The 20572-nt window shown below is 36.0% G+C and overlaps 1 protein-coding gene across 4 annotated transcripts; it reads right to left on the bottom strand.

Moving 5' to 3' along the window:
- Window positions 1-8652: 8652 nt before the first annotated feature.
- Window positions 8653-20527, bottom strand: LOC120346419 (glutathione hydrolase 1 proenzyme-like). Of its 4 annotated transcripts, none has more exons than XM_039416148.2 (12): window positions 16811-20527; window positions 14862-15044; window positions 14554-14693; window positions 13759-13951; window positions 13269-13475; window positions 12756-12865; window positions 12426-12559; window positions 11869-12059; window positions 11377-11483; window positions 11152-11309; window positions 10422-10535; window positions 8653-10336 (listed from the first exon to the last, which is right to left on the bottom strand). In XM_039416148.2, the coding sequence occupies exons 1-12, from the start codon at window positions 16960-16962 to the stop codon at window positions 10187-10189; spliced, it is 1839 nt and encodes a 612-aa protein (XP_039272082.2). In that variant the 5' UTR covers window positions 16963-20527; the 3' UTR covers window positions 8653-10186. The 4 variants fall into 4 exon arrangements, with proteins under 4 accessions (XP_039272082.2, XP_039272083.2, XP_039272085.2 ...); XM_039416149.2 differs by having other exon boundaries at window positions 11398-11483; XM_039416151.2 differs by having other exon boundaries at window positions 14554-14688.
- Window positions 20528-20572: the final 45 nt, after the last annotated feature.

The raw sequence follows: 20572 nt of genomic DNA, 5'->3' as shown, positions 1-20572 counted from the left end.
TACCGACATACCGTATGGCGTATGTCAGAATGTAAAGTTCGGTCTCTGTTAGTCCTTGTAGGCTATGGCTGTAATTCAAATATACTGACATAACTGCACATGCATAGAATGTACCTTTGTACTGTTGTATGTCACGAAAGTAACTAACGGTACTGAACTAAGCCTATTCACTGATTTATGCGTCGTCGTACCGTTACATCCCAACTTTCTGACTTTAGATGGACGAAAGTCGTTCCCTTACCATACTGCCATAGGTGGAATTGCTCACGGCACAGCGGCATACGAGTCAAAATACAGTAGAAAATCACCAATTGGCGCTAACGCCTCTGCATGATATAATACAATTCATTTCGCCTTTATGAAAACACAAAACTCGATGAAACGAACAAAACATAAAATAGAAATGCCCGAATAAAAAGCATAAATTAGAAATGAAGTTTATAACGTGCGTGTCGGGAACATTGAACCTGTGAAGATTGCACCCGCAAAATATCTATTCGCAGGTTTGTGAACGCGAAAAAAGCGAAGAACCACTGGTTCGAACGTCTTACTATTAAATTAACAATTGGCATATTATGAATTCTCATTAGAACGACCGGTACCTCAAACTACGCAAGCATCAATTTCAAAAATAGAATGGAATTATAAGCCATTACGCATAAGTTGATCGACGAAACGGCATTCTCTAGTAATTATAGTCTTTGATTACTTTCTTATTTGTCATTCATGTATCGCTTGTCAAAATAGGCTTACATACTACTTTTCTCGTTTGTTCCATTACGTATCACTATCAGCTTGCTAAACACTCAACAACATCACAATTGATTCGCTTCTGACATTCAAGAAGTTACTACGTATGCCTCATTTGCTATAAAAATGCTTTTGAACGAAATCTAACGACTGATCGTGAACCAAAGTGACTATGAACATAGTATAGTCACTTTGCCATAGACGTACCCAAGCACAATGTAAAAAAAGGGTTGATGAAGGGTGGATTTTCGTTAAAGATTTATTCCCTTAATGGGCTATTCTATACGTTACTTTTACTTTGGGTAAAGTGAACATACAAAAGTAGACACTTGATTAATTCTTTGCAATATGACGAAAAGTAGTTGAAACGATTACAGCAATCCTTATCGGCACTATATACCCCAGATTTAACAGTTGCGTAGTCCGATTAAAACTTTTAAAATATCAATTAATATGCATCGTGATAAATCATCGATACGAGAGTTTGGTAGTAAAACCTCAGCACAACGTTTCTTGGAACTTATCAAAGGTGACGACGAACTACTGAAATCATAGAACATTAGCGCACAGCGTTTGTTGGATGTTATCAAAGATGCCAAACCATTAAAATCATACCATAATAGCGTAGAAATGCGGCCTGAACTTTAACAACGGCTGACAGCAGAACAATAGCTACAAATGTGGGAACTTAATTAGAATGCATATAGTAAGCCACAACAGTTCAATGTTTGCATCCAAACAAATAGGTTAGTTGAACCCATTAACAAAGTTGTCACGACAAACTGTGCTCGAGGATACTAAAAAGCTCATTACTAACTATTGTACTCGTTCATTCGATAGCTTGTCTTTTCTCTAACAGACGAGGTAAGGCAATTGATGAAAAACCATATATCAACGCCAAAACGTAAACGCAGTCTCTGGTGCCTCAACTTCCTTCTTTTATTTTACTAATTAAAGAGGGCTGGGTCTGGCAATGACATCATCATCATCATTGCTCGAATGCCCACGCGCTGCACACGCACAAGCCGGAAATGCCATTTGAGGTTAATTTTATACTGTTCACTGTTACACGCCGTCTTGACCCTCTGAACTAAGTTAATCGTAATTTATATTTAGACAATATTGATTCCACTAGATGCACGCTAAGCGAAATATTGTTTAAAAATAACAGCGCTGTATTCGGGATATATATTTCTGGTACTCAGTTTTTGGTAACATCACTGAGCTAATTTTTAAACGTGAATATTTTTCTCTTCAAAAACATAACCACAAGGTCTTTTTCTTCCGGTTACAAGATGAATTACTATCGTGACAAGTTGTTATCAGCGCACGTGCCAATGCCAATGGGTGCGTGTTGTCTACCTGCATCATGAATATATTCGGCAAAATTGAGACGAATATCAACAACAACAAAATCGTTCGAAGCATAAAAAAATGTATGTTACTTGCCACGCATTTTCTTGTTTTTTAATAAATAGCACTACTTCAGGCGAAAGCACATATGCAAACCTATGACTGGAATATAAATCGCAAATTTTAAATGAGTTAGTTGTCTATAAAGTCTGAATTCAGCAACTCGTGCAACCCTTTTCGTTAATGGTCTATGTGCCTCGACGCCTGTCCAGATGACTTTCTAGCATACCGATCATTTATCTTTAAACAAGTGGATTTTATGGATGATTTATTCCGTCCGTCTTAATTATCGAAACTATTCTGGAATACGTATGGTCTCGATTGTCTGTTTACGTCATAAAAATGTATAAAATGAAACGAAATTCCCGTTAAATTTCCATGGAATGTGTTGTTTTATTACATCGAATTTAGTCCTAAATACAGCACTATGGAAAATATCAGTAATTTACTGAAATATTACACAACGACATTGTTTTTAATCTTTCACAAAACTTGTAAGTATTGTGTTGTTGTGTATATGATAGCGATTCATGAATGAGTCCACGAAATATTACTCAGCCATGATTGCAGCTGTTTTTAACAGCGTATCGATAATCCACCCTCGTATTTTAAACTAATTTTGGCAAACAGCAGGTGTCAATGTGTAACAATGCTCCGAACAATTTACGCGAACAAGTAGAAATTCCGTTCAAAAAGATCAGTAACCGGAAGCTAAAATTTGTGTCACGTTTTACGTGGAACAACTGTGACAATTTATTTCGTGCCTAATAATTGACACATTGTGGACTGCGGACTTTCGTGTTCCACAATGGTTGGTTAACTGTAGAAGAAGATTTTTGACTTGTAATTTTTTAACGTGCCGAACTGAAAGCTTATATCATGTCGAAGAATCACTACGTCTTCATCTTTTTTGTTTCATGCTCATGCAATCTTCTTTTGTCAAAAACACGATTTTATAATGCCCCACCTCCCTCTTACAATACTCAGGTGCGCGCTCCATGTTGATGAAATTCTCCTCACACGACCAAGGGAACAGTTTACTTGATTTTAATTGTGCTAAAGGCATTTGAAGTAATACGGAAACAGCTATTGATGAAAATAGATATAATACGATTTATGTCCTTATCACTATTTTAGTTCTCACTCGCCAATAGCAGGTCATCAAAATAAGCTTGCTAAATTACGCCATCGTGCAGTTACATGTTTATAAACTATCATTATTACACAAACTAAACAACGTAAACTGCGATGTATTTGAGACGAAGGTATAGGCACCGAAAAAATATGGACGCTTGCCAAACCGACAAATGCTTCCCAACTGTCACAGTAACGGATCAAACACTTGCAGTTTCAGTCGGACAAGAAAATTAAGTTTGATCTGGTGTGGTTGTAATATAAAACTGAATTTTACGCCGACCCATACATGACCCAAATTTAGTTAAATTAACATTCCTTTCTTGACTGAAAACACACAGGTCATCATGTTACGGTTAGAAGTAAACTTTCAATGATTAATATTCGTCCAAGCCTGTTGAATCGAGAATCTATAAAATAGACAGTACATACCTATTCTCGAGTTACATTTTTGGTGCATAAAACTCCCACGGGTCATGAGCACAAGTTTCACAAGATGCGTCCAAATTATTAAATGGTTTCCTGAGGACTTTTACAAAGCAACTTGATATGTTAATAATGAATAACGGTAACAGATGCAAACTGGTGGTAGACTGAGAATCATTGCCCCACAGTATGTCTAACGACAGATATCATTTACAGTCAGATAGCCTAGCAAAATGAATAATGATAATATGGGAGTATATGAGTTCATTCATTTCATTTTAAACATGAAATAAAGTTTAATATGAGGTCATTTTAACCCTTTGAAAAACTTACAAACCGATGTTGTTATATTGTTACAAATGCACATAGTCTGGCTCTGGCTTTTACAGTATTATACAGTGATACTAATTTCTATCACGGTGATAAATAAGACTAACCCTTTTTTGTAAAAACGGGCATTTTGCATCCAATTCAAGCAAAATAAAAACAAACGATTTGCGGAAATAGTCGTGCTCATATTTCTAGCAAACACTAAACAGTAATTTAAATCGTCATGTCTTCTTTCTGGAAGCTGAATCACTTTTTTAAATTTCGTTGGGTATATAATTTCTCAAAATTAGCTACAAATTACGTTGCACTGAACAATAAAGTTGTATCGCTATTCTGCTGTGTTCACAGCTAAATTCTCACTCAGCAGGTAATATTTTCTACTGTTTAGTCGGTTTCAATTGAAGACAGTCTCGGGATGGAGTATCAAGACAAATTGATACTTTCCCACGATTACCAAATTTCCGACTGTTTTTCTGAGCAATAATCTGTCGTAAAATTATTTCTACGATCCGTAATAGAATTCAGCGTACAACATTCGTCTTTCAAAATATTGCACATTATCATAGCATACTCTGCATGGCAGTGATGTACAATATGCAGCATGCGTGGAATGACAGGAAAAAGAATTTACGTCATTTCCTGAAATTGGTATGCGCGGTTTAAAACGTACTATGACGATAGTCATATCAGTTTGATTTGGTGTATCACTGCTAATAAAAACAAGTAAAATTTACTCTCATAGCAAAGTTATTTATGCTATATACCAGTTACTCCATGTTTAGCAATGAGTTATTTTCACTTGATAGGCAAATAATGACTCATTAAAGATAATGGAATCACCGTGTATGCGTCCATAAAATATTTGCCACAAGGCCAGGACTCGACATATCTGTCTGCCATTGAAGCGGACAGCTTTTTCACCTGTGTCTATAAGAGCAATTTCATGAGCTACTGGTGCTTTTTCACACTCGAAAGAATTTATTGTATGCACTTGCGTATCCTGGGTAGCCTTGACAAGAAACATTGCCATTTTAATATCGCGTACTAGTAATTAGGTGTGGAGATAATTACACCTGATGTGATTATGAAGCTGACTATAGATTGGCGTCATCGATTTTGACATGGCTAATGCGATGTGCGACATCATATATTAGCGAACGCTCATCATATGCTTATTTGAAAAATACCCTACAATAAACCAACACATAGTAATGCAGTTTTTTCACATTAGCATAAAGATTGAATAAAAACACCTAAGGCAAGCGAGTTCTCACTTCTCCAGTTAAGATCACAACATGAAAATACCCAAAACCAGTCCGATAACGGATTTTGTTTCAGTTTTGTCTATGCCATTCTCAATACCAAATTCAAGACGCCACACTGAAAAGCCTGCTTTAACACAGATATTAAGATCTTTTGTATAAAGGCCCTGTCAAAAAAATAAAATAAAATGCAGATTACTCTGGAAATTGAATATTTTGAATCATTCCTAACCCTAACTGGATAATTGGTATTTTTTTCAAATCTCACATTTTTGCATTAGTGCGCTTTGTACAAAAGATCCAAATATTTTTGAGCTAATCAGGCAATTCTGGCTCAAATAAGGGTCCTAATGATATTAAATAGCCTACTTAATATGTGTGCATATACTAGCGTTTATTTCACATACAATTTGCATCTATACGTATGTTGACCTCTGTCTAAACTTAGTTGGAATTAAGTAATCGTAATATTTCATACTGATCTCGATCATTTGGCGTTTTATTGACAGCTCTTAGAAGTTTTCTTCTTTACTATGGACTAAGTATAATTTTAAACGTCTGCGCATGTTTTTTTGCACGAATGTGATCAGTAGTTTATTTTTTCACCATACTTAAAACACACTTAATGTGTACAAATTGCAATGAATAATTAAAAAGCTTTCCAGGGTGAGGGGAGACGCGATAAACCAAATTTGGTTACCGAGCAGCGGCACCCAGTCGGAAAATTTGCTGGTTGCATAATCGGAACCTTTTTAAAATTTTTTTTTGGAACAATTTGGGACAATTTTGATATTATCATAAAGCCAAGGATTACCAGAAAGTAAATTATCCAATATTCATTACAACTCACAACTTTACGAACCCTTGGACTAACTAAAACGTCATATATGCCGGCTACCAAATATTACTCAAAATTGTTGAGGCAATTTCAATTCTAAATAACCATAGAATTTTAATTCTGAACAGATGAAATTACGAGTCAATCTGTCTTGTATAATGTATATCACCAAGAACTCTTCAGCGTCTAAACTTCAGTTCTAACAATGAACTTCGTTCGTCTCTCTATCACACACTGTGTGAGCAAAATCAATACGCTGACAACGCTGCTTCAGTGCGCCTAATGCCAAACAAGGTGTTAAACATGCATTGTGTGTAATGTTATCAGAATCGGATGACATTTTCATCAGGCGTGAAATGTTACGACTTAACTTAGATATGACCGATTCTATTTCGCATAAATATACTGACGTCGATTCGACATAACCTGGTTTATTATAATTCGTGACGTATACGAGATGAATGTATAGTATATTTCATGTAGGTGTGAAGTTGGTTATGATTACTATTATAAGTGTCACGAGACAGTGAAACCAATTAAATCAAATGACTTGATAGATAATTACGCTTTATGTTTATTGCGTTATATGGCATAACACAATTCTAAACCACTTTGATATTTGAAATTTGTAACAAAAGTACTTCGACTATCTGAAAGAAGTATTTGCAGTTTAAAAAATAAATGAATTGCGAACAACTCTTTGTGGGAAACTCGTATTATTATGCTTCTCTCATTTTTTTTTTATATGAATATCTAATCCGCTAACAATGCACGACTTTTCAGTGATCCTCACACTCCAAACAATCACATATATAACCACATTCGTATAAAATGTTTTGTTACCTTTACTCCAAACTTGGCTGTACGTAACTATGGCAAACCCGAAGCATTAGGTTGGTCGATACGACACTACCTGGTGGAACAAGTGGGACACGACGTTTTGGAGAGACCCTTACCTGACTATAGATACGGGGTAGATAGCTATACCTGAAATACCAAAAATTAGGGCTGATGCGCCAAGCGCTATTGTGTTTGTAAAGTTTGGTTATTTCGGAATCGGATAATTTCATTCAACTTTCACACTCGGGGTAGACGTGACGTCTCATTGTAATCTCGCATTCTGCCTAATATGTTTATTACATTATGGTTACTGCATGCATATCTATTGTGACGATTGAATAACAATAATGAATGAGAAAGCCTAGTAACGTCAATCTGATGGAGTCACTGTTTTAAACCACAATAGCATTATTGTATATAGGCGGGCGCGAATAGAAGACGTGCGGCGAGTCGCATACAGAGCTATAGAGCGTTCAACAAGAATCGAGTACGCAGAAAGGGTGCAAACTCACGTTTCAAACATGCTCGAAACACGCTTTACTGAGCAATTGCAACTTTTATGAGTCACAAATATCAGTTGCGTCGCATATCGGATGATGTCTTCCAGTTTATTGAGGACATCATTCAATATAATAATTCAGGGAAGTAGATGCATCATGTAATGTATTCTTTTATTGTGCAGACCAACCTCATCATGAGACAAAGCGTTTCATGTTTGTGCCAGAGTTGAAACTAGGGCTGGTTATTCGGGTTGGATTGAGTTCAATTTTCATTTGGAATAAACAAGCAAAAACTCATTTAAAATATAATTCAAATCAACTTATTTTTTGCAACAAATCCGATGCCGAGCCCAAGATGACCAATGTTATTTAATCGATAGAGCTTCCTTCAATCTTCGAGGCAACAATGATTTATTTTTCTAGGTCAACCCGGTTCGTGCTTGTTTTCCTGGAATCGGATCGAACGTAGTTCTGGAAACCATGGCTTGTCTATATTCCGACTCTGCCAGTGCTATTTGAGCAAAAAGTTATAGTCTCTGATAGAGCTAACATTATGAATTTATTTGATTAGGTCTACACACGTTTGACCTACCAATATTTGTAAGATGATATTTATGACGTCATTATAAATGCCTAATTCATGTCGCTTGATGTCACTGTTAAGCTCTCTCGCTCTTGCGCACCGCTATGATTTATGATGTCTATATTATATCCACAATATACTCAAGCATCTTATGTGTCTACCCACAAACAAACACTATTTTACCCGATTCTTCGAAAAACCTCACGTCCATCTCAATTTCAAATATTTACCCCAACTATTTTATAGATTTTGGTCGAACTTGTTAGTACTTGTTAGTATTATTTGCTCGTTACGATTATTGACTAATGTGATATTGTCTGAATTCTAACCGCTTCTGCAAAATATTATGCTATATATATATATTATAAATTATATTCATGTATCACTGTTACTACTTTCAGGACCCTTATGAATATCTTATAAGAGGACTTTGCCGGACATTGAATTGGGAGAAAGATTTTATTAGACTAAAATTTAATTTCATACATACTGCTGAAGAAAATTTAAACTTTTTCAGTTCGTGCTTCCAAAGTCCTGTAATGCCTTGTAATCCCAGAATAGAACCCAATAGAGATCTTCAATTTATTCAATATATATTAATTATGCAGTGAAGATTCTTACGATACACGCACTTTCAGTTAATCTAGAGCAGGGGTTCCCAAGCTTTTTTTAGGACGACCCCAAAGACAACTTTCAAGTGTCCAGTGCGACTCCAGGTCAATATATATCTTTGACTTTTGAGTTTGGTCATGTTGTGATATTAAGTAAAATAAGCTAAAACCAAACAGTGATGTCGCAATAAGCACCTACACTTTTTATAGCATAAGCATAGAGCGATGCCTATGGGCCTGTTTTACAGTAAGCCATGGTACAAGCTGCTAAATTTAACATAATTTATCAAATCTTAGATGTTTTGTACATTCATCTTCCACCATACCTCAGCGACCCCATGACCTGTTTGCGACCCCACCTACTTATCACTCCGACCCAATTTGGGGTCGCGACCCCTGGTTTGGGAACCCCTGATCTAGAGACTACTACTTGATAGAAATTGGCAGGCTTGTCCATGAGGCATATTTTTCTGTCTCATACCCCTCCCATAGCAATTATGCCTGTCCCATCCCATCCCATGGAATGGATTCCCATTGGAATAAAATTCAATAAAAAGGGTTAAACTCAGGTTCAGCGTCTACTAAATAGAACTACATGTACGAAGTGACATGCAAAACAACAAAATTGACGGACTTTGTAACGTTATACTCATAACTATTATACATGTGTCCATCAGCCCCTTCACGAAGTATATTTTTAATGATATTATATATTGCTCTTGGTTCCATTACATTTGAACCCACGTACATTTGAACCCATGACAATTGCACCTGTATGCTATTGCACCTATAGAATTTTTTTTGTGTCACGGATAGTTAAACCCATACTAACCCTAACCCATGGGTTTTAGCACCCGCATATAGATTGAACCCGTGGATATACGCATGGGTTCAAATGTACATGGGTTCAAATGTACGGTCACCATTGCTCTTTATAACTAGCAAGAGAGCTATGCTCAAATATATAGACACAAAGTTCATAACGAAATGTTTTACCATCATTTCCCCGAAAATCGTACGGTTTTCGTGTCTCACGTGTCCCATGGGAAATAGAAATGTGTGCGGTTCCATCCCATGGTACTCCCATTCCCATGGACAAGCCTGAAAATTGGAGATAACGTGGTAGGCAGAGCTAGATAAAAAGTAATGCAGACCGAATAATGAAACATTAATACCTAATGAATGTCAGCTATCTCGAGGGAATAATATAGAAATTATTACAAAGAATACTTTGGTGTTATACTTAGCTACAATATAATACATAAAAAAACACATTGTTTACAAGTCGTTAAATGTAAAATTTTGTCCTCATTTTGATTGTGCCACGTAAAATAGTTAGCTAAACAAAGTATTTTAGGCGCAGGATACTTTTAATATTCACTTCCCCCTATAAATATGTGTTATACAGTTTCGCGAACTAAATCGGGAAAGAACAGATCCAACTAAATAAACGTAAAAATAAGGTCTTAATTTCATCAAGATAATACTCTGTATTCTTCTTAATATCCGTTTGGATAACCACCCCTCCTTTCATCACATTTTGCTACAATTTTATTATCGCTCAATTTTTCTATGATCTGCACAGAAGATTTTTGGTCGTTCATGATCTGAATATTATGTCCCCGATTTGCCAGATCGTCAATGATTTCCTGAACACAAAAATAGTGTTGATGCCGCCAAGTCGAACGTCAAATTGCTGTGGTATATTACAAAATCTATATATATGTAATTAACCTCGTCAGTATTTTCTTGTACAAATAATGTATCCGGAAGCCAATTATGATGAATTCTTTTTTCCTTGACTGCTTCATTAACATTCCTTTTGAACCATAGCCTTTGAACAAGTGCCTACGAAACAAAATATGCAAAAATTGCATTTCAGGAAGGAATTTCGTCTTCAAAGATGGGTATAGTGTATTTTTTAACGTTATCTACGAGTTGTGTGAACCGGTTAGATGTATAGTAGAATATAATGAGAAATAGTATATGACAATTTATGATAAATATGCCCTTTGTTCAACGCCGCTTGCTAATAATGTTATCAGGGTTACAAAGAGAGAAACATATTTGGGTTTGAACCAAAAAAAAAAAAAAAAACTATGATGGGATCAAGAACTCGTTTGTTTACATCAACCTTAGGACAATAGTAATCCTCTGCGCGTAAGTTTCTCCTTCTCTAGCCAGAGATTTGAACAGTGTGAAAAACAAACAAGTAAATACAATAACAAAATTTTGGATGAAATTTCAGATCTTATAGGATTCATATAAAATTTAGGAATAAATAAAAATAATAGCCTTAAATACAATCTTCAACCATTTGTCCAGGGATTAAGGAAAATCGATTTTTTTCATAACTATAAGAAGGAAAATACTAACAATAACAACAAGCATAAGAACATTAACAACATAATAACCAAACGATCTATATGTTCATTTCGTGTACAAAAAGATTGTTTATCTATACCTGAGCACTTGAGCTTATAATGTGCGACCCTCCGGCTCCCCCTAACACCATTCTCACACTTGATCCATTTGGTGTTTTCCTTAATATGATAGTCGGACTCATTGATGACATCGGTCTTTTACCAGGTTCGATTAAATTATTTGAATGTTGGGTAAATTCTGAAAGTGTAATATATATAGGTTGTTATCTGAATTATTCGAAGTGTATTCAGAATTGCACGCTTACTAGTAACTACTTTGTACTGACTTCCGTGTACTCCTTTCTCATTGGAAAATTCTGATATGGAGTTGTTAAATATAATTCCAGTCCTTTGTCCAATAACGCTGTAGAAGCTGGCAAAAAGAGGTTTATATATTACCGTACTTCGATTTGGATTCTCTATATTATCTTATCTACAAATGATTCATTTATTGCATTCTTTTACAGATATGCCGATATTGCAGTTACAATAACAAACTGCGAAAAAAAGACAATGTTCATATGCAAATACCTTTATGAAATTTACTGCTTCAAAACCAACTGCAAATATAGATTGAAAATTAAGAGTCTTTAGAAGAGAGGGAAAGACCTCAAGAGCTCTCGCTCTCTGGAGCGATAAGGTATTTGGAGTACGACTTAAAACCTTTTATAGGATGGGCGTATAGTTTTTGGCGAGTATTAACAACGACCGCGGAAGTAACAAAGAAACCAACCTAACAACACGAACTGTTTACTCACGGTTTATTTATTGAACTAGTCACCGAGATTGCACTTCCATCTTCACCTAATATCCCAACATGAGCAGTTCCGTGATCGTCAAAAACGTGTGTCATATCACTACCGTAATATTCAGGTGGGTGCGTTTGAATATCGTCTATTTTACTTCTTACTTTATTGCAATATTCCTCCGAAATCATTTCTTCAACTAGCTAGATTAGTACGAATTTAGTTATTTTAGTAAGGAATACTATATCTCCTTTTGTATTGCCTTTTTATTAAAAATTTTTTTGTGTATATACAATATATTACAGCAACTTTTCAACACCCATAGCAATGATTCGAATTGACTGCGGTGATTTTCTTTAATAATAGCTTGAATGGTACGGTGCACTGTATACTCCATACAAGCTCGTTATTATTGGTGGGGATTTCTTTGGTCATCTAGAATTTAGAACCCTCGAAAAAAATAAAAGATTATTCCCCGATCGTATGGCAATTGCAATAATATATTTCCTGCAATGCCGGCGAGGGATAGTGTTTCATTGCTACCAGATTATGCTTCTAATTATTCTTACTTTATCGATTTCATCGTTCACTTCGGGATCTCCAAGTCTACTTCTTTTACAATAAGCAAATTTTATCGCTTCTATCATTCTATGTATTGTGAGAGCTTTGTTGTTGCACCAGTCATCCGTTGTAAATCTATAACCTTTGTGAAAATTTGTCTTTATTCGAAAAATAGAATCAATATCAAAATGCTGGCAATGACTTCTACATAAAACCAATTTCTGTAACAAATTTTCTACCAACTAGTATGATGAGTTCAAAATGTATGTCACAAAAATGATTAATAGTACTTCATGTTTTGATTGTATACGTTTTGCAGCGTTCTAATAAAACTTTACCTTTAAGAATATTTAATAAATGGGCAAGGACAGGACCTCCACTTGGTGCTCCCGAAGTTATAAAAGTCAAGTCGTCCAGATGGAATTTTACTGGCCTTTTAACCAGAGCTCTGTCAATAAAAGTATGAATTTCATAAATAAACAAGAGAGCAATGCTCAAATATATGAATATATATAACACGAAGGTCAAAACCAAATATCACCATGTTTCCACGAATAAAATTAAAACTGCGACATTTTGAATGAGATCCAATAGGATTCATAAAGTCTTACAGCGGCAACAACAATCTCCAACTACTGGAAATTTCAAACCAATTGGTCTAGTTAGTAGTTACAGAAAAGGAAATGGAAATGACATTTCTCACAAATTGACTTAGACTCCATCAAATAAAGTCACGGCGTAGGGAGCGCTACGAATTAGTAAATGTATTAGGTGATGAGAGATTAGCTCAATAAAATACTACTATAAAAATAGCATGAAGTTATAGCGCTCAATTATGTAAAATAGGATACCTATATCTAGTCAAATCATTCTTTGTTATAATAGATGGTCGCCCGAATCCGTCATTAATATCTTTCATTATATATTCTGTTAAAGATCCTCTATAAAAAGCATCAGGGCCTTCTGTCGCTATTGTACGAAGTGTTTCTGCGAATCGAATACGCCGAACAGAATCTCCCGTCTTCAAGAACGTACCATCTTCCTTCCTCAGTAGGTCTCTAGAATCAGATTAGGTTATTGAGTTTGCTTAAGGATGACTTAAAATTAAGCAACTGTCATAAACGTTTGCTCGCTATTCTAACTAAATCATAGGTTGAGATCGCTTAGAAAACGCCAACTTTGCTTCCACTCGCATTTGTAAATTACGTCGTCAGTAATATACCTCATCGAACGCCAAAGTATAGTTTTATGAATTTGAGAAGAAATACCATTTCAAACAGTTCAAAACTGCATTATATTTCAATTTATAAACAATACTATAACATTTTTATGGAAAATAACCTTAGTTGTTTATTTTCCGGTAGTCGTTTCATAGAAACTCTTGACCAATTATAGCAGTTTCGAGTCATTTCAAATCCATTCTCTGCCAAGTAAATTGCAGGCTGGAATAGACGAGACCATGGAAGTCTACCAAATCTACGATGTGCTTCATAATAGCCTTGTAATTCTCCGGGAACTGCAATGGATGATCTGCCTAAAACAATTGTTTCGTTACTCAGTAATTTAAAAATATGATACCATCGCTTGTCGTGAGTAACATAACAGCATATTGTTGCCAATTTATGCTTATTGTAGATAATGCTACTTTTTATCTAGTATAGAATGCGTTAAACATCGTCTCAATGGTGTATAACACTGTTCACTAATTGCATACTTCGCTACATTAACAAAGTTTGTTTTAATATATATTTATACTACTGGGTGTCATGAGGAAAATATAACCTTTTTTTTATTTGTCATGTATTGGGAAATTGTGATTGATTATTGAATTTGCATTCATTTTTTAATCTTTTTATCTGGTTTAAGGCATTTAACGTTCATCCCAGAACTGCAACCCTTTAAAAATTTCTTTGACTTATTAGATGAATTTATGGTTTTATGAATTGGAGGAGGAAGACGTATGCAATCTCTCGCCTATATCTAATGTGGCAAATAAGATTTGGTAACTCAAACAGGGGAATGAAGATTTCTGATGAAACTAATTTTTGAATATTTTACATAAACGGTAGTACGCATGATTGAACTGTGCGGCATGCGCGGTCCAGAACGCAACAAAATTTCAAGGATAACATATACCGCATTTTCTTGCATAATCGTCTCCTTTAAACAAATCCACAGATGCCGCAGACGGTGCCACCTCCCTGGCATTGATGAAATAGTCTTTCTTTGATTTTGCATCATGATAAACCATAAAAAATCCACCGCCTATTCCTGCTCTGAAAAAATACCATCAGTCCGAATTACGGTCTAAAAGTAGTTTATAAGGATGCGTCAATTGAAAACGCAACAAATAAGGTTAAAAATAAGTAAGCTATTAAATTGAATTATTTGTATTTGCCACATTATATATGATATTAGCAACCTTAGTAAAAAAGCAAACAAACCTTTGAAACGACACAACTCCTAGACTCAATTTTGTTGCAATAGCTGCATCGACAAGCGATCCTCCTTCCTGTAGTATATTTTTGCCTATTGTGGAACAAATTCCAGTGTTGCTCACCACGGCAGCTGATTTGAATTCTTTGTAGGAACTTTCGTGTGAAACATTTTTGTTTGCCTGATCAGCGCTAAAAATATGAAACATAAATAAATGTACGTGGTACTAAAACCCTTGGAGGGAAATATAACAATTATTTTGTCAGAAGATCACAGAAGCATGATTCTCAAGTTTGTGGAAATATAAAATATCGATTCCTCAAAGTCATGAGTCGATCGCTAATTTGACTCGGAGGCAGCCGAAGAATGGATAATTCAATTATTTTACTCACCATGGATTTGCAAACTTTTTTCTATCGTTTTCTCTTGCTACTTTCATAAGAAAAAATTTACCCCGTAACCAGTGGCGAGTTTCAGGAGTTCGCGCGAACCATTTCTTGGAAAGTCGGATAATCAGCGAACACGACAGTGATTTCAAAGCTACAAGTTCTGTATGATTTTCTGGAATGATGGAATCCGTATGGCCAACCCGCAGCAAAAGTTCAATTACATTTGATGAGCAAAAGTTGCAACGGCATTAATTTTTGCAATCTGCTAAGACTCAGGGGTGGCCAGCCTACATTCGATCGCGATCGACTGAAATCATCAAAATAGCTCGCAATCTACTGATCGGTAATAAGGTAATACACAAAAACGAATGAATGCTCAATATGCAGATAACTACGCACACCCATACAAAGAATTCCGCCGCTGCCAATAAGATCGGTTCCTTTCGTGTATTCCCAATGAAATCGACCCAACAAAATTGTATTTTTTACGTTCCCTAATATGTTAATTTGATTAGGTAATTCTACCAGGAGTAAATGTTTAATAATTTATTCAAGATTTATTCAAATCACACAATTCAGATCTAACACCTGCCTAAGTTTTACTCGTAAGTGTTGAAAATTTCTCAAAAACATCGCCAAGTATCCGTGTATTATCTAAACATCGGAAAATAAATATTCCCAAATCATAAATGTTACATGACTGCTCAAACCTCTAATCTAATTTACAATTTCCGCCGAGTCCGATTCGTCGCTCGCTTGGAATTGAAAATTAGAAAAAAATTGGGCATTCTGATGCCACTGCTATCGTTGCGAAGAAAATTTATCACACTACTCTTGGAGCGAGACCATAACTTTCGTGTATTGCAGAAGTTATTGTAGGATCGCTTGTCAGTCAAGACACACGATATTCGACAAGTTCATTTCTAAACATGTTTCTAAATGTTTAGAAATAATTACTTATTGTAATTGATTCAATTGTATAATTATACATTCGTAAATATTGTATTATAATGTTGGTATAGTATTTTTAAATTCGAATTGGTCGAAGGCGCAAAAGACCACTGAAGTTATAAGCGCCATAAAACATATAACAACAACAGTAAAGATTGGTATCTTATGCTCTAACAGTCTAACGGTCTTGCCCAGATGCAAATACTATAAGTGTATATCGAATTTTTTGATGTATTATATTAAATTTACTCAACATCAAACGCGATCGACTACTTGAGACGTGGCGATCCCGATCGACGAATTGGCCATCCCTGTGCTTAGTGATGAATGGCCACATTTGGTCATGTACTTTCTCGTTCGTATCGCCAATGCTAGTCAATTCTTCGCTTCAACTAAGAAATTCTTTCAAATACATTTTGAGCTTGAAAGCGTATCAAAATATCGGACTAGCTCGCATATTCGAACGCACACACTTGAAATGACTTTTATAGTGAAATCCACGCACCCGTTCCGGTTTAACCTCAAACAAAACTCTCTTTTTTGTTTAAAATAACACCATAACAAAAGATCCATGCAAGTAAATTAAAGTCATTTTAACAATGGAAAGTGTCACCTACTTGTCAGTAAATAATTTCCTATATACCCGATGTGTTTTACAACGTCGCTTAAACTTGGTCTCGACGGTCTGGATATCAGCTTTGGTGCCGAAGCTACGGCTTCTGTCCATTTTAGAGCAAGTTTTATACAAGCGGACACCATTCTGATGCATTTTAATCAATAATTTCGAAGTAATTATTAAATCAAAAAACACTTCTCGCAGGCCTCAACGCTCAGCACTTTGTATCAACGAAGGATGATTCAAATGTCGCGCAGCGAGTCCAACGACTTCCTATTATGTCGGAAAAAACATTAATATAAAAATCAGAAATGAATGGACAAGCTGTTTGCAGCATTTCCTGTTTAGAATATAATCTAATCAGACTGAATAACTTAGTTGATTCTGTATTCTTTTTCAATCCTTTACGATGCGGTTAAACTCGATTCCAGTTAGGTAATCTGACCGACTGTTGACGTAGTTGAAACCAAAATAAGTCTTGAAAATCGAAGCAATGAGCAATCAACGTGATGTTGAACAAAATAAATTCGAAATGTTTTTTCGACAGATTACCACATTGATTAGCGAGACAGCAGGGCTGCAGGCTGCACTAGAAGAAAATAATATTTGTCGAATCGTACCATATAAACAAAAAGAGAAACTCGACGAAGGACAAAGAAACGATCCTGTTCCCGCCTGTGTTTAAATGGCAGCTTAGATGGTCCCCGATCTTGTGTAAACTTTTGCTAATTTACTTAGATATATTATATCATACTACGGTATTTTCTGATAAACGTCGGCAAATGACATCATTTCGCTAACGCCGCTTTCGCTCTATACTGTATAATGTATATCCTATATACATAGTGACGATAATGCGCTGCTTCACTAATAATTTTGCTATAATGCTAACCCCCATGCTATACGCTAGAAGCGCAGTATAACATTTTATTGAGCCGCCTTACCTTTAAATATGACTAATCCTAATAACCGTTTGACACAAAAGAAAACATTGTAAACACACAATCAATTTAAAAAATAATTGAATCAAAGAATATTGTTTCAACTTTTCCTTTTATATGTACTCGAAATTCAGACTACAAGATAACACCAAGTACGTTACCCAAATTGCACAAGTCATTAACGCATGCCCATAGATTCGGGTGCTTTAACAAATGTTTCCATATGTATTGTCTTCATGTGCTGACCTCCAGCGCTTTGCAAAGCACCATGTACTTCCTTACATTCTTTATCTCTCTACTAAAACACCGACTTCCCCAACCATGGACATATCTTCTTCCCCTGTAGTTAACAACGGACCTTGACTTTTAGCGTATAGCATGGAGCACTTTTCAGATTATTCTAGGCTCGAACGTTTGTCCATAAATCGTAAGTTGCAACACAGCGTCGTTCCTACACTGACTTAGAACAGTGGTTCCCAATCTTTCTGCCCTGGCGGGCCGGTAAAATTGAAAAAAAGTACTAGCGGACCGGCAAAAATTGAAAAATAATAACATATACACAGAAAATAATAACATATATTTACGTAATGTAGGGCAATCACTACGCTTTTAAAAAAAGGCACATTTAAAAAGCTTTCACATGAGGAAAAACTATCAAATAATGTGCCGGTCAAAAATTGGAATGGGTGGAACATAAGATAATAACATATATTTGCATAGTAAAATGCAGTGCTGTGCACCAATTATGCGTAAAAAAGGCACACGTCTCACATATAGAAAAAAAAACTGTTCATGTCGAATCATGTACAAACACAATGAACTCCAGTGAGAATTTTGCTACTGTTTTGTTTCCAATACAGGATTGCAAACGAGGCGTCAAAGAAGGTTTTGCAACACGTAGCTCTGCAGCGTTTTACCTGAGGCTAGAAGTAACTAGTTGAAAATTCGGACAACAGATTGATTGCTCGATTACTTAGCGATGGGTACTCGTCATCAATACAGCTCAAGAATTTATATTACAATGATAAAGTCGTTGCTTACTGGGCACCAGGCTCAAATTCCTGCTGTACATAACCCGGAAGCGTCTCGTGACCACCAGCAGGGTCGCAACAAGTTCATATCTAGCTTGATGTCAAGGTGAAGCTCTGCAATATTATACTGTTCTTGACAGTTTTCTGGTTTAAACAACGAAATATTCATAACCCTTTCATTTGAATGATATCAAGAAAAGCATGCAGAGCGGAAAAAGCACGTATTCTGATTTTCAGGTTTATCGCTTCGCGATGAATCGAAACCTAAAAAGCAAAAAGTGTGATTACTTGGCGCCAAGACGTCGCCGGGCCATTAATACCGCACTTATCAAACAGCAATATGACAGCGGAAGAGAAATTGCGTAATATACCAACGTAACTTCGTCTTATTAATCCAGAAAAGCATGCAGAACAGAAAAAGCATGCATGCTGATTTCGAGGTTTCTGAATCTTGCGAGAATTTACGGAGAGCTTTTGCGATGATTTGGAACCGAGAGAGCGAAAAGTGTGATTGCTCGGCGCCAAGATGTTGCCGGGCCATTAATAAACAGCAATATGACGGCGGAAGGGAAATTGCGTAATAAACTAACGTAACGTCGGCTTCAGTAAAGCGATTGAGACGGCAGAAAAACTACAAAATAAAATTTCTCGCGGACCAGCAAATCCGCCGACCGGCGTTTGTGAACCACTAACTTAGAAAGTATGGTGTTATTTCCTGTGTTCGATATTCGGGGAGAATAGTAGATATAATATTTGTGTCAATTCAACAGTTCACCGGCTTTTAGTATAACTATATGTATTTAATATACATACTGTATATAAAATATGGATGGTGCAAATTTGAAATAATCACGACCGAAATTTTGTTACGCGAACTCATCAAGGGGGGCTCCAGCAACAAGGGGGGTTCCCAAACTTTATTGGACGCGGGCCAAATTTAGAATCGGGAGAATGTTCGCGGGCCGGAAGAGTTTAGCGCCCGAAAGTTCGCGGCGGTTTAGCTGGGGTTCAGTGGATTCACTTTCATTTGACATTTTTTGCAATCTGTTTGTTTGACTCATAATGGCGCTTAATGTCGTATTCCTTCAGAACTGGAATAATACATTGGCAAGACAAATCGCTGAAGTTTGATTCTTTGCAATACAGAAATATGGAAGCTACCGTTTATCCCGGAAACGTCTATTTGCAAAGTCTAGTTTTGTTTGTTTTTTTGACATCTGTAAGCTTATAGGGCTGATAACTTAATTGCTCTTTGTAACTCTACCGTGTTTCCCTGAAAATGAGACCAATCCCGTAAATAAGACCTAGCCTGAATTTTAAGAATTATTTTAATATAAGCCTCACCGTAAAATAAGACGTATAGTCAGTCAGTAGCACCTAGTCGATAGCAGGAAATCTCCCCTACACGTTGTAAATGATTAATCTAACAAGTGTGAAAGAGGAAACGTGCCATTTAAGTAAATGGATATTGGTTTTCATATTTGTTATATTTGAAAATCTTTGTAATTTTTTTTTGAAAATAAAAGAAACGCCCCGAAAATAAGCCCTAGTTATATTTTTCGAAAGAAAATTGAAATAATCTGTTCTATTTTTGGGGAAACACGGTAATACCGGTACGTATTATTGAGATATCGGCATAATTGAAATGGTACGCGATAAACACGTGCTTAAACTGTGGTAATGACATAACAACATCGTTTTACTCAAGTTCGGCGGGCCATTTTAAATTGTTACGCGGGCCGGAATTTGCCCGCGGGCAGCGGTTTGGGAACCCCTGGTCTAAATAGACGG

Source organism: Styela clava, chromosome 8 (assembly GCF_964204865.1).
Source record: "Styela clava chromosome 8, kaStyClav1.hap1.2, whole genome shotgun sequence".
Lineage (NCBI taxonomy): Eukaryota > Metazoa > Chordata > Ascidiacea > Stolidobranchia > Styelidae > Styela > Styela clava.
This window is presented reverse-complemented; position numbering and strand designations above follow the sequence as displayed.

Bases quoted from the DNA above. Each gene is read 5' to 3' on its own strand.
- LOC120346419 (XM_039416148.2), bottom strand. From the start codon at position 16,962: ATGCATCAGAATGGTGTCCGCTTGTATAAAACTTGCTCTAAAATGGAC. The intron at 13,952-14,553 runs GTATATGTTATC...CAATTGTTTTAG, and splicing joins CGATTATGCAAGAAAATGCG to GCAGATCATCCATTGCAGTT. The intron at 11,484-11,868 runs GTGAGTAAACAG...TCTTTTTGCCAG, and splicing joins ACTAGTTCAATAAATAAACC to CTTCTACAGCGTTATTGGAC.